This window comes from Mus caroli, unplaced genomic scaffold (genome assembly GCF_978045245.1).
Source record: "Mus caroli unplaced genomic scaffold, Mus_caroli_1 scaffold_9, whole genome shotgun sequence".
NCBI classification, from domain to species: domain Eukaryota; kingdom Metazoa; phylum Chordata; class Mammalia; order Rodentia; family Muridae; genus Mus; species Mus caroli.
In genome coordinates, this window is record NW_028227264.1 from 29060277 (window position 1) to 29076084 (window position 15808).

Here is a 15808-nt window from a genome sequence, read left to right on the forward strand (position 1 = left end):
TTGTTTTGAAATCCCTCCTCATTCCCTCTGCCTTCTGCTTTTATTGGTAGAAAGAGTATGGTTGGAGCCAGGCTTCTAAATCAATCTTTAAACAGAGAATATCCCAACCTGAAAATGTATTTCTGTCATCAATGTCATTTTATCCATTATAGAAAGAATACCCTCCCTATACACAGTGCTTTTTGGCAGCGTTCCTGTGTTTTTCTGCCGAATTACCTCATATCTCCAAACTTCTTGCTGATGGCAGTTCCCACGTTATTGAAAGCTGCTGTTGCCTTCTGCCCTGCTTGGCTCAGGGTTTCGTGCGTTTTCTTGTACCTAGAATGAAAAGAGAATCATGGTAAGAGTCAGAACACAGTCCAACAATGGAGTCATGTGAGAATTCTGAGTTCCTGTGAGAAAACTCCAAGAGGACAAGAGATTCGTGTGGTGGTTTGAAAGAAAATGGCCCCAGGGGCCTATAAGGAGTGTCACTATGGCAGAGGCGGGCAGAGATGGGATGAAGGGGTGTTCGGAAGTCCTATGAGTACTTAAGGTAAATAAACCACACCTTGACCAGCTATCAGGAGGCAGATCAACTTTACTTTGAGTGACTCAAAGCTTTTTAAAGTTTTGGGGCACTGACGGTAGGAACATCGAGGATGGGCAAAGGTAATTGGCTGGGGGCTTAGGGTACCTGAAATGCCTTATTGGCATGGGGAAGTACTTCAGGAATCTTAGGTGCTGGATGAACAGGTTTTGTCAGAAGAAAGGAAATTGATCCTGTAATCTACTTGAAGCTATGTGACATTCCTCAGGTAGAGGCATAAGTGTGGGTTTAGAATTCCCCAGGCAAGGTCAGTGTCTTAGTTAGGGTTTTACTGCTGTGAACAGATACCATGACCAAGGCAAGTCTTATAAAAAGCAACATTTATTTGGGGCTGGCTTACAGGTTCAGAGGTTCAGTCCATTATCATCAAGGTGGGAGCATGGCAGTATCCAGGCAGGCATGGCACAGGAGGAGTTGAGAGTTCTATGTCTTCATCCAAAGGCTGTTAGTGGAAGACTGACTTCCAGGCAACTAGGGTGAGGATCTTATACCCACACCCACAGTGACACACCCATTCCAACCAGGTCACACCTATTCCAACAAGGCTACACCTTCAGATGGTGCCACTCCCTAGTCCAAGGATATACAAACCATCACAGTCAGAGAAGGAGAAGCCATGCTAAGGAAGGGAGGCAATCAATCCGTGATGGTGGACTTCAACTGTAATTAGCAGAGTTTTACTGCTAGGAGGTGTGGCCTTGTTGGAGGACACAAAGCCTTGTTGGAGGAGGTGTGGCTTTGTTGGAGGAAATGAGTACCTGGGGATGAGCTTTGAAGTCCAAGAAACTCAAGCTAGGACAACTGTTTCTCATTCTTTGCCTGCTGCCTGTGGAACCCTATGTGGAACTCTCAGCTACCTCTCCAGCACCAAGTCTATCTACATGCCACCATGCTTCCTACCTGGATGATAGACTAAACCTCTGAACTGTAAGCAAGCCCCAGCTATATATTTTCCTTTATAAGAGTTGCCATGGTCATGGTGTCTCTTCCTAGCAATAAAACCCCAAGTCAGTGTTGTAACCTCAATTTCTTCAAAACACAGAATTGTTCTTCGAATGTACTTTCATACTCCTCCCTGGTTTAGTGGACTGGAGTGAGTTTACTCCAGCTGTTGTTATTCATGTGTCTCTGTGGAAAAACATGTTTTTGCCATGTGCAGCTTGTCCTTGTGACTAGTACACTTTACTCAAGTTACTGTACTTAACCCTCAGAGTATAAGTTGTCTGATACTGCGTAAAGCTGTCTCATGCTCTGATTGCATGAGACTTTAGTCTACCTCACTTTTAGCTTCTCCACTTTCCCAAGTGCAAGCCACCAACTAGAGCCGTAAATGATAAGCAATGAAATAGAATTGAAAGACAAGGTTGAAATTGAAAAAGGGGTTGGAGAGATGGCTCAGGGGTTAAACTCTGACTGCTCTTCCAGGGGTCCTGAGTTCAATTCCCAGCAACTACATGGTGTCTCACAGCCATCTGTATTGGGGTCTAATGGCCTCTTCTGGTATATCTGAAGGCAGTAACAGTGTAGTCACATACATAAAATAAATAAATCTTAAGGGAAAAAAGGACAAGAAGAATTATGGGGATGTGGGAAGTGAAAGGAGACCCTCCTTCATCCTAGAGTTTGGCTGAAGTCTCTTGCCAGCTTGGAGCCAAAAGTTCTATCACAATTAACAAAATTCACTGTGAAGGTTGCTATGTGGAGACAATACTCCTTTTATATACTTATATTTCAAGAAAAAACATTAAAATAGCAACAAGCCACACTTAAGACCTTGGAGTTTAACCTTACTTCTTTCCTGGCTGTGAACCTGTAAATTTCAAAAGTATTTCACGAATAAGTCATTGACTTGGAGTTTATGTCTCTGAAGAACAGATTGTGTATGGTGAGCCCTGGCTGGTAACAGGTCACACAGCAAAGAAGTAGTCAGAAGATGGAAGAAAGGGACCTCCAGAAAAATCTAACTTTATTTATTTAATTTCTGAAAAGGTCTGAAGATAGCATATTCAAAGTCTAATTTTACTTTCTACATTTTACACATATAACTTTTTAAAAATTGTAGTAAAGCTATGACCAGTTGAAACCATATAAACCTGGCAGTTTATACTTGAGATAAAATATTAAAATATAAGTTGCTGCTAATAAGGCAGTTAGCATAGTATTGAATGTAAAAGATTAGTAATAAGAATGTTAATCATTATCACATGATTTTAGAGCTCTCCAATCACCAAATGGCATGAGTTGAAATTCTTCAAAACAAACCAACCACTCAAAAGGATCCAAAAGTAGTATACTGAACACTAAATGGACTGGACTCAGCAGTGTTTAAATGTAACGCCTTTGGCCTTAAAAATAAAGAGTCTGGGGCTGTAGATAGCTCAGTGGGTAAAAGCATGCACTGCTTTGTGGAGGACCACATCAGGTAGCACCCACATCAGGCTGCTCTCCACCACCTAGAAGTTCTCCAGTTCTATGCACACACACACACTTAAAAATACTTTAAAAAGAAAATTATGAAAATAAAGACATTCTATGTACCAACGAATAAAAAAATCTGGAATTCCTACCCCATTAGATTTCTAGAATGCTGATAGACTTTTCATAAAGTAGTAAACCATATCTTCAAAAAGTAGATTAAAAAACAGAGTGGGGGCACTGTGGAGGAAAGAAAAGCACAATATGTACATGAGACATATCCATACACTAGACACTAGGATTTAGAGTTAGTTTTATTCGAGAACTCTCTGTACTAATACTGACAACACAATTCTGGAAAAAAAAATCGAGAAGCAATTTTTTTCTGTGCAAAATCTCTCATGCGCAGTGGTGAGGAAATGAAACAATCCATTAGAGAATAGGCCAGCATCACTTTTGACCTTTGTTCCTCTGCCTCCAATCCAGCAAGGAACCATTATTCAATGTCTTATTTTAATTTTCACAGCAGAACTAGAACCTGCCAATTCTCTCACCACCTCCACTCTCCACGGGGAACCAGCACATACCTGGGCTCTTGTAGCAACAATGTCCGAACTTGTCTTCCCATTTCTACCTTTCTCTCCCTACAGAGTATCTTCCACACACCAGCCAGAAAGAGCCATTAAAACATCAAGCCAAGTCTCAATTTTCTTCACACTGTTCACTAGCTTTTCATTTCATGTATAGAGAAATCCAAAGCCCATACTCCCCACCCCCTCTGGTCTCTCAGCCTTATCCCCTCACTCGGCCTCTTTCCTACTTGCCCAGCTTCAGCTGCCCTAGCTGCCCCACTGCTCCCAAGGATTCCAGGCTCTGTCAAACCTGGAGTACTCTGCTCTACTTTTTCCACTTTGTGATATCTCTAAATTTGGAAAGGAAGAGGTCAGGTTAGTGGCAATGTTCTACTTGGAAGGAATAAAAAGCCTGTACACTTCAAGGAAGACTAGAAGCCACCTTTCTCTATTCAATAGGGCCACAGCTTGTTGGAGCCTTGGCCATGTGAAAGGCAGTATAAACGGATTAAGCCCTAGCCAGGAAGGCTGGAATAGGTAAGAAAAGGCAGTCCTGGAAGGCTGAGAAAAATGTCTTTGGGAAGCCTCTCAGCCCTGACTTGAGTGGCCTGAAAGATACTTCAAAGGACACAGAAGAAAACGGTGACATCACAAGGAGCTGAGTTAGCCTAGATGTTTCCTTCTGATGTGTCAGTCTTGCATGCTTTAACAGCTTCTTGCAATTATCCTGCACTTTTACTACTTCTATGGGCTGGTCTATGTAGTTTAACCCTGTGTGTTTGAGAGGGCTTTGAATTTCGAGATAGACTTTTTTTGAATATATGTATGACACTGAATTTGATGGCTTAATTTAAAACTGGCTAGAAATAAGGTCATTGTCTTAGTCAGGGTTTCTATTCCTGGACAAAACATCATGACCAAGAAGCAAGTTGGGGGAGGAAAGGGCTTATTCAGCTTACACTTCCATACTGCTGTTCATCACCAAGGAAGTCGGGAATGGAACTCAAGCAGGTCAGGAAGCAGGAGCTGATGACGAGGCCATGGAGGCATGTTCTTTACTGGCTTGCTTCCCCTGACTTGCTCAGCCTGCTCTCTTATAGAACCCAAGACTACCAGCCCAGAGATGGTCCCACCCACAAGGGTCCTTTCCCCCTTGATCACAAATTGAGAAATACCTTACAGCTGGATCTCGTGGAGGCATCTCCCCAACTGAAGCTCCTTTCTCTGTGATAACTCCAGCCTGTGTCAAGTTGACACTCAAAACCAGCCAGTACTGTCATATTGTAAGCAGTAAGTATTATATTGCTTTAAAGTAATTTTCAATAATGAGAGTTAGGTGCACATGAAGATCTGTGGACTTCTGTGTTAGTCACATTTATGTACCAACAATGAAATATGCATATCATTTATTTCCACTTTTAATTTCGAAGTCACAGTGCAGCCTATACTTGGCTCAATGCAGTATTAAAGATTCCATGACTCATTATTTCTGAGAAATAACTGGTAACTCCATTTTGTTCTTTTTATTATTTGTTTTTCTTTCCTTGTGCTCATGTGTAGTGCTGAGAATTGAATTTTGGGCCTTGAGCCCTTAATGTTAAATCTGAAGGCCATTAGAACCGAGTCCTTCAGATTACACATGATGAATGGTGGGATGGAAGAGTGTGGTGGCTCCATGATGACAGAGTTGGTGACTCCCTTCCCCCATAATGTCCTTTCACCTTGGAGATGACACCAAGATGAGTTGGGCCAGCTTTTTATAGCACCAGTTTCATGTAGAGAAAATAAGATCATATTTTAAGAATTTTAAGATGTGCAGGAAATTCTGTCTCAAAATAAAGGTGAATAGGGCCTGAGGAACACCGCCTGAGGTCTTCTGACCTCCACATACAAGTGTAAACATGTACACAAGCAATTATGCACACAAATGCACACATGTGTATATGTGCGTGCACACACACACGATTCTAAGATGTGTGTGTATATGCATGTGTGTGTGTTTTGTTTTCTATCTCTTCATTAGGAAAACTGTTTCTTAAGAATAGTTAGTAGTCATTTACATGGTGCCTAGAGTCAATAACCAAAAAAAGATCTCCAGGTGTAGGCAGTGAGAAGGAGTTATATGTGGGAAGTGATTACCAACACCATAGCAACCAAGGGCCTATGAGAAATAGGTCATTGAACTCAGGGTACTTAGAAGCTCTAAGGAGCACCACTTACAGCATAGTCTACATGAAGGGTACCTCATGTTGTACATTGTCCACCCCCTGTAATTTTATGTGGAGTCCTGTTGAACTTGATCTTAAACCAAGTAAGCTCTGCTGAAATGTTAAGCACTTAACAGCCAGCTGAGCTGTTTTGCCGGTACACAGGGCATCCTCTGTAGATCCTTTTGAAGATCTTCTCCAAGACAAATACAAAGAATTCTACTGGCTTTTTACATAGATTCCCTTGGTAATTCATATAGATCACATGATTTATGATTTTAAAAGGCAGTGCTAATAATAAAAAGGAAAAAACAGTATGTGATTTGGACTTAAGCATTTTCTACATATAACTAGAAGAAAGGACTACAACATCAACTTTTCTTACAAGATATTTCACAGCATGGCCATATGTCTCCTAAGAAGAGATGTAAAACACTTCATTCCCTTAATGACTGTTTTTTTAACATCTCACCAAGGACTTACAAAACTATTTAAGATAATTTTCTTTCAAGACATCCTCAGTGTGTTATTAAAATATTAATTTATCACTTCTGTCTGGAAGAAAAGAATCTACTTCCAGGTTTGTGTAATCAATAGCACCCTGAAGATAAAGAGAACTAACTCCAAGGGAGATTCGGCATGCACAACTTTTAAAATAAGGTTTTTAATCTTCATTGATACATCTGAATGCAGCAGATCTACAAAGCGCTCCTCACAAAGAGATAATTATCATTCAGACCATGGCGACCCAAAAAAATCAAGCCCAACAGCAAAGAGTAACTAAGTCCTAAACTGAACCTCACTTTTCAGGCACTGTGAGTCTCTGAAATGCTGCAGGTTAAGCTGAATTCTCTCTGTGTAGCTTAGTTCCTGTGCTTTTCAAAAGAAACATGGAGGAGTTAGAATTCCTTTTGAAAACCTCCTACCTTCTATGGACCTACCATTAGGCCTTTGGTACAATGCACAGAGGTTGATTGGTGGGAGAATTTCATGGGTTCACAAAGCAGAACATTGAATAAATAAACAGGTTTACCGGCTCTAAGCCACCTACATGTACCCTGCCTCCTTGACCCTAAAAGACAATAAAAGAAATCTAGATATAAACAAAATGGGAAAGAATGAGAAGAACTACCCCTGCCACTGCCCCCTCCCTCATACATATACACAGATAACCCCTTGTCCTGCTTCTGTATTCCTGAACTATTTCTATAAAGGAGATGATCTGCATCCATTATGTTATTATTCTTACTCACTTGGGTCTTATAGCAATTTGAATCCCATTGCTGAGGAAAACATGCCAAGATATTTCATTAGCATACATGGATTTTTCTTTTCATTATTAATCAAATTAAATAGGTCGTGATTGCCTAATCATTATGCAAAGTATCACCTCTGGGCATCACACTTGTTCTCTGAGAGCTGAAACCCTTTGCAGTGCTTTGAAGTCTAATTTTTCGCAGCTAACTTGCTACAGCTCATCACATTCTCTAGTCTCCACATTTGTGTCCAACAGAATGTGTGGTAGGATGGGAGTCATGAATGCCTAAGACTGGTATTTAATTAATTCAGGGAGAAATATTTTTTTTATTCCCAACATATTATAAGCTCCCTCCTCAACTATCAGCAGCCAAGGAAATAGGGTTAGTCGAAGACTTTCTCCTAAAATTATACAGCTGATAAACTGTTTGCTCTTCACTGGTAAGGAGAGGCTCTAATAAGGTTGGCTCTTCTCTACTAAGAGGAGTTCATCTTCATTCTTAAAGGTTAGTGAAACCACAGACATTGGACTTATCATATAATCTCCAAGGCCAGTCTAACAATGATACCCATGAGCAAATGACTAAATACACACACACACACACACACACACACACACACGCACACTCATGTATGCACGCACACATCTCTGGCTTTAACTTTTGTCAAGTTATCCTCTCTGTCTGAAATTTACTTATGGGGTAGTTCAAAAATTTCAAAATGGGTCATTCATTGAGTGTCAGATCTACCTCTGTGTCTCAGTTTTCCTAATGATAGCATAGAGTTACCACAGGCCAACAAAGCATTGGACATCATCTCCCTACAATATTTAACTTATTAAATCCTCACTCCATATCACCCTGTACTGACATGGTCTCTTTCTCTGTGTACACAGAATCCAAGCTGACATATCTGCAGCCCATGAGAGAAATGTTCTCCTGACATTGAGGCAAGTGGAATGGGTATTGTGTAATCCAAGCATACAAGAGGGTCTCATTTGATCACTGCTTCCCTCCGCATTTACCTCCAAACCATTGGGACTTCTTGTCAGACTCACCTCCAGATCCTTCCCCTGCTCCATGTCTCTCTCTTGCAATAGTCTCAGAAATGATTTTCCAACTCCCACCCATTGTGTAAATTATGCACTCTGCCAACCTGCCCTTCAGTGACTCAGCAGCAGCAGTTTGTGTCATCAACTGCCATTGCCAGGTGAGGCACATAAAAGGCCTGGGTCACCTCAGTCTTGCTCATGTGTTCCCACCCTCCCTCGCCCTCCTCTTTTCTTTGTCATGTTTGCTCTCTCTTTCCCTCTAGCTACTCCAAGACACCCTTTAGTTCTCCCCCTTCCCTCAATAAACTTCCTACTCTAGGTCTGTTGCATGGTGTGACCGACAAAGGTACCTTTCCATCACTTTATCCTAACACCCTTACCCCTCCACGATCTACTACATAATCTAATGTTAATGATCCATACATGTACATCAACTCAGGTCATTTCCTGTTCCAAATCTTCCAGTAGCATCTAAAGCCCTTGGCATTAAACTCTCACTCTAGTCTCAATACACTACAGACATACTGTCTAGACTTTTTAAGAGACATTTTTGGACTCACTAAAACTGAAAAGCTAGCTCCTGCCTCAGAGTCTTTGTATCAACGTTTTCTCACCCTGAAAGTTCTTCCCTAGAGCATTTAACACTGGACATTTCCAGTCTTCCAAGTCTCAGCTGAAATCAGGGTCTCAAGCAAGATTTTCTTGACTGGGACTCCATCCCAGCAGCTTCCACCCTCTCCTCTGTTGCTCACTGGCAAATCACCCGATGCTGGCTTTGTCATAGCCCATCCTGGTAATTCCTCCCGGGGCAGCTCCTTGCTTGCTTACTTCATTACTTGTTCCTTGCTCAATTTTCTTTTCCCCTTTCAACACTGAATTAAAAGTAAGCACCATGCCAATCCTATTATCCTAGAGTCTAGATTAGCCTCTAGGTAATATATGCCTAACAGTAGACAATCATTAGCACTTGTTAGATAAATGACTGGTTAGGACCCTTTGACAGCTCTCTATTCCCTGCAGAAGGAAGGTAACTCTATTAACTGAGCAAACACACTAACTAGATGTTCTCCCTAGGGGGTAGAACCTATAGTTCCTGCTGAACCATAACCAGTGTGTGTCACTCTCAAGAGTCACTACCCGTCTCTCTCAGACTGATTACATTTGGGGACTCCTTGGAAACCCTGCTTTGTCCCTAGAGGGGTATTATCCCCAGGCAAAACTCCTATCCCAATTTACATCCCCACAGTGCTCTGTATTTATTATTCATGAAAAAACAAACAAAACTCTTATCTCTCTGATTATATTGTAAACTCCATAACCCCAGGCATTGAATCTGTGCTATTCATTTTATACACCAAGTAGACTGCTTGGCTACACCAATTTCTTCTTCAAACTCAAGAAACAGAGACTACCCATTCTTTCCCATATGACTAGGCTAGAACACTTCTCCTACAACCTACCTGCTGTAATTCCACATTCAAGATACATATGCCTCTCCCTCTTGCTGTCCCCATCACAGCTTGACTCTATGGACACACGGTACACAACTATTCCCTCCTCTTCTTTCTCCCCATCTTCAGCCACAAAAGTACTCTGTCCATATTTGGTTATCTAATCCCTGAAATGATTATGGAGGCCAGATGAAACAATCCTTCCTATACCCCAGAGGGAAGTTGTTCAGACATACACTATCAGGGCAACTCAGTGGTACTGGTCACCAAAAGGCAAAATCAGAAGCTCAGATTACTGACTGATTCCCACAGGTATCAGACATAGATGAAGACAGGATCTTTATATTTCACTGAATGGAGCAGGCAAGAAATGTATAAGTCAAAGACAAAGAGTCTCAGTGGTTGAACTTGGGGTTAAAGTTAAGGTTTTGGACAGGAAGTCCCTGTGATTGCGTATCATTTACTAATACTCAATACACAAAAAAGAAGAAAAATCTCTTAGGTAAAAACCTTTTCTCATATAAGATCACCTAACAAGAAAAATAGTTTAAATATCAAGAAGTCCCATCCCAATGCCAAGTCACCTGGTCTTACCATCCCATGATAATTAGCAAACACCACGGTTATAGGATCAGACAGAATGGTAACAAGTGTGCAAAGAGGCAGCTCCTGATTTCTTGGGAACCTTCTGCCCATTCCCAGAAGATAATGAGCTACCAATTCCCTCCAGTCAGAATGGCTAACATCAACAAATCTGACAACAAATGTTGGAAAAGGTGTGGAAAGATAAGAATATTTATTCACTATTGGTGGGGTGCAAATTAATGCACCATTGTGAAAATCTGTTTTGATATTTTCCAAATATTAAAAATAGAACAGGGAGTGGGGGGTATGGAAGGTGGGGGGAAGGTTTGGGGAGCTTTTGGGGTAGCATTGGAAATGTAAATGAAGAAAATACCTAATTAAAAAAATAATGAAGAAAAAAAAATAGAACCTACATATGACCCAGCTATTTCATATCCAGAGAACCCCACTACCTATCACAGAGATATTTGCACCCTGGGTTTATTGCTGCTTTATTCACTATAGCAATGAGTTGGAATCAAGCTAATTATTCATCAACAGATAAATGGATAATGAAAATCTAATACACACCCATGAACTAATGGAATACTATCTAGTTAACTCTAAAGAAAATGTAATCAGAAAATTTTCAGAAAAATGGATGGACTTAGTGTGTAGTATTAAGTGAGGTCACACAATGTCTGAAATAAAAATATTTCATATTCCCCTCTTATACAAAATCTACCCCCAAATAAATGTGTGTGTGTGTTGGGGGGGGGACATAACATGTAGAAAGACGAACAAGAAAGGCTGAACGTTAGAGGATACAGAGGAACTGAATTTGGATAATGGACACAATTATGAAAGATGATATAAAGCTACTTGTTTTGGTAGTCCTAACTCTGTCACAGAATTTTGGGGTTTGGTGGTGGATATGTGAATAAAAATATATTTGATAGTGAAAGAATAAAATCCAGTGTACACAGCATCTTTTTCAAATGACTATTCAAGCTGTGTAGAAGGTAACTGCGATATATAGACTTTGGATCAGGTTAATTTCAGTATAATTATCTTTTGCAAAATTTTTATAATAAAATCTAAAAATGAAACAACAATAAAAGTAGTCTAAATTGAGTTGTTTGGTTGGTTTTTGTGGCAAAGTCTGGTGTTTCTCAGGCTGGTGTCTAAATTGGTTTATAGCTGAGGATGCCCTTGAATTTCTGATCCTCCTATCTCTACTTCTCCAGTGTTAGAAGGGAAAGAACGCCCAGCACACCCTCATGCAGCGTTAGCGACTGAGCCCAGAATTTCCCGTATCTAGGCAAGCACCAGCTGAGCTACATCCATCCTTAGCTCCTGGAATTAAGAGTCTTGATCAACAACGGTTTATTGAAGGAAGTTCTTTTATAGTTTACTTTACACACAATATATTTAATAATCACTCATACTTCTTTACCTTGCTCCTAAAGAAAATATCGTCTTCATGCTAGAAGCACCAAATCAACCTTGTAGGAGAAGCCAAAGAGGAAACCCGGAAGCGGAAGCGGGGCGGGACTGAAAACTCCCTAACTTAACTCAAGTTCTGGAAGATACTCACGCAGTCGTGGTCTGCATGTCGTGCCAGCTCCTGCTGAAGTTCTGCTTTAACTCATTCATCAGATTCATGCCGAGTTTCTGTTTGATCTCAACCAGATGTCTTTCTTTTGCTGACAAAACTTGTCGTAATGTTGTGATTTCGTCTTCTAGCTAGAGGTGAGAGAAAAAATGGTGAAAACATCAGAGAGGGTGAAAAGTGTATTTCCACAGATTGGAATGCCTCAGCTAAGTGACCTCAACAAGCAACCCCATGGAGTGACCACGCGGATTGACTTTTCAATGTGACCTTACCACGGAGTGACCTTGAAGAATGACCTCAGCGGACTGCCTGAATCCTGTTAGGCGCCTAATGATGTCAGTCCCAAATCCCACCATGCAAATGACAGTCCACTCTCTGAAACTCAAACTGGGTATAGAATGCTTAGGTTTAACATTCCTAGGGTACTCAGTGTCCCTTCTGAATGGTTTAGATTGGGCACCAAGATATACAAGAAAATAAAAATCATCAGGAAGCCTACTAGGAAATTGGCATTTTATTAGATTTATTAATGTGCATATTTGGAGAAGTGAGCTGTATCCTGTGGGTGTAAACATGCTAAGGCTCGTGTGTGGAAGTCTGAGGATTATTCATGGAAGTTAGTTCTCTCCTTCTAATATGTGGGTCCTGGGACTCAGAGTCTGGTTGTCACCTTGTAGCTGGTGCCCGTGCTGCCCTTACTGATGGAGTCACCTCACTGCCCTACTATGATGTCTTGTTGTAGCTCTCATACTAGTTAACAAAATAACTTCTTTTCATGTGTTACTATCTAATGTTTGCTTAGTTTTGCCAGACATGTTACCATACTGGTAATATAAATAAATCTGGCCAACACTGTGCTTTTTCCAAGCCAGTGCCATATAATGGGAGGAACAAGAAGGATAAGAATGCATGCAAGAACATGATTCAGGTTATGTTCTCTTTAAAGATTTATTGGCATGGAGCTGTAAATACGCAATCTATTTACGCATGCATCTAAATACGCAATTTATGTCTGTATAAGCATATATATCCATGTAATATATGTTTACAAAAATTATATATATATATATACATATGTACACATATGCATATATGGATGTTTGCATGTTTGTATGTATGTATGTATCGACGCTGTCGTCCCCTACTACTGGCGCCTGAAAAAATATATATATATATAACCTCCTAGCCATTCTTTGTAGTTTCCTTTCCCCAGTTATTCCCAGTCCCCCTAACTCTTGGCCTCACTAGGCAACTGCTAACATTTCTTCTTTCACTAGAGTTGAATTTGCAGTTTCAATAATGTTATAAAATCACGTTATAATGCTGTGCGTATTCATTTTGTTTGGCTTCTTTCACTTAGCACAATTATTTGCTACTGACCCGTGTTGCTGCACACCCTCCCCCCACCCCCCAGTTGTGCACAAGTAGACCACTATAAAGTTGTCTTTGCAAGTTATTTTCTAGCAACGAAATGACTTAAAATACTCTCAGTTTGGGGAATTATAATATCCTATCACATAAATTTAAGCTTCCCAAAGTCTGACTTAACTATATGCCATACTTTGTATTACAACTATGGGGAGAACTCTGATATTAGCGATTACTCTCCTGGCTCTGCATTACTCTCCCGGCTCTGCTTCTGGAGTGCACAAAACTGTGCTTTCCTTCAGCAAGGCAAGTCTTCTTGAGGATGTCCTCAGTCCTCCATGTGTGACAGATCTGCCAGATCCTTAGAGTTCTGAATTTTTAAAATGGGGAGCTTCATCTCATTTACATTCAAAATATTGCTGAACCTCTGACCACAACTTGTGGCTAGCCCTGCCAGGCACACTGCAAGCACATTCCTTGCATTATTGGAGAACAAGCTGTCTTTTCTCTGGCACAGGAAGACTTTTTCCCAGTGCTAAACAGTGGGAATCATGTTCTGATTTTCTTCTGTTTTTGCCATGGTGAGGATTGAACTTGTAGATTCATGCATGATAAACATGTACTGTCCTACTGAGTTGCTCTGCCAGATGGGGAGCAACACAGATAATCTGACACAGATAATCACTTCAGGAAAAGATGCACAAGTACAGATTAGAAGCATCTTAAATAGCACACTATGAAAGAGCAATAGCTTGTGGCTTTTACTATCAGGGAAATGTTCTTGAAGGGTTCATGTTATCCAATTTACATAGTCATTAAATGTTTCTGAATGTTCTTAGAAACCTTTCCAGAAAAGAGACTGAATCACACATTTCATATGTGTTCATAATCAGTAGAAGCATGTCTTTTTCTTGATGATTGTGTCTTCTGTATGTATGCATGCTTAGACAGATAACTACAGAAGGAGGATACTCAGACCCCTCCCCTCCCCACCCGGGCGGCACATGCTTTAGTCTCCCTGTGTCTTAGAACATGCTGTTATTTTAAAACCACATTTCTCTCTTCTTGATTATCATGTTATATTCTACATCTTCATCTTTGTCAAAGTGCCTTCCTGTATGTCATCTGCTGCTTAAGAATCTACTGTTCTTTTACCAGAGAAAATGCTTGAGTGCCATGTCTTCCTTGACTCTTTGATAGCTTCAGGTGTCCTGCTCTTTTTTGTTTTGAGTTACTGAAACTACTTGTTCTTTATTGGGGTGGGATGATGTGTAGGATGTTTCTGTAGTATCTACTGTGTGATAACAAATCTTGGGGAACAATTTAACTTGCAGAAATAAATTACCAGTGTAGAGAAGGAGAAAGGGCTAACCTCTCTTGCTATTTCAGCCTCCCATAAAGCTGCAGAAGCACAGTGAATTACTTTTGTGTGGTAAGGGAGAGAAAAGGGTAAAAGAAAATTTGCATTGGAGTTCTTAATAAAATTTGGACACTTCTCACTAGTTATCACTCACAGTTTCTATAGTTTGGATCTGGAGCATGCCCTCAAAGGCCCATATGTCAGCATCATGATTTCCAGCCTGGGAGAGGATGGAAAGTTTGTAAAGAGGACCCTATCGGGAGGGAGAGTCTGCATGTGCCATCAAGGATGATGGAATGCTGGCTTCTTCCAGTGACTTCTAGCCCACCATGATGTGAGCAATCTTCTCTTCCACTATATATATAGGAAGAGAAGATTGTATGTGTATGTGGATATATATATATATATATATATATATATATATATATATATATCACCATAGGCCTACAGCAATATGGTCAAACAACCATGGATTAAAATTTCTGAAACTATAAACCCAAAGAGCATAGCCCTGATAGCCCTGAGGAGTGAGAGTTCAATGATAGCAGTGACTTAACAGCAGCTCATAAAAATTACCCTGAGGGCATATATAAAATACAGGATCCCATGTATGTAGCCCTCTTTCATTATCTCAAATATCTTGAAGTAAGTCAAGCAAGGCCAGACATCTTATAATATCTAATAAGTACCCCCAGAGAGTCTGCTGCAGGCGACATGTACAGTCTACATTTCTCTTTGTCACATCAAATCTAGATTAAGTGCAGGTAAATCACATTGGTCAAAGCATTTAGAATATTTTGTCGCCTTCTGGTCAGCACCAGCACCAGGTCACCTTGGGCACGGAGTCGGTGGACACACCCAAGGTCCCCTAGAGGACTCTCCACGCTATCTTAGGACCACCAGTGAGTGGAACACAACTTCTGTTCCAATCCAATCCCCGCCGGACCTGAGACAGCATTAGAAAAGCAGGAAACCAGGCCTAACTAGAGTCACAAGTCCCTTCAGGTCTGCGAAAGCACTGGGTCACCTTGGATGAGGGTTCGGCAGACACCGTCAAGGTCCATAGAGGACAGCTTCTGTCACAGGTCAAAGCAACACAGCTTCTGGGACAGGTCCTGTTTCGAGCCTTCTTCTTCTACCGGAAGGGAGGTCTGAATGCCACATATCTGTGAACCTTCCCTGTAAGAGGAGAGCTTGCCTGCAGAGAGTGCTCTGACCACTGAAACTCAGAGGAGAGAGCTAGTATCCCAGGTCTGCTGATAGAAGCTAACAGAATCAAGAGAGGAACAATCTCTAACCAGAGACAACTATAACAACTAACTCCAGAGATTAACAGATGGCAAAAGGCAAACGTAAGAA

At 40.9% G+C, this 15808-nt stretch overlaps 1 protein-coding gene across 3 annotated transcripts in view; it reads right to left on the reverse strand.

Moving 5' to 3' along the window:
• Tpd52l1 (TPD52 like 1) overlaps positions 1-15808 on the reverse strand; it is a 97292-nt gene that overhangs the window by 13632 nt on the left and 67852 nt on the right. For all 3 annotated transcript variants that reach the window (XM_021174187.3, XM_021174186.3, XM_021174185.3), the window contains exons 3-4: positions 11704-11852; positions 217-318 (exon numbers count right to left, since the gene is read on the reverse strand). In XM_021174187.3, the coding sequence (XP_021029846.1) occupies positions 217-318; positions 11704-11852 (251 nt within the window). The remainder of the gene's footprint in view (positions 1-216; positions 319-11703; positions 11853-15808) is intronic.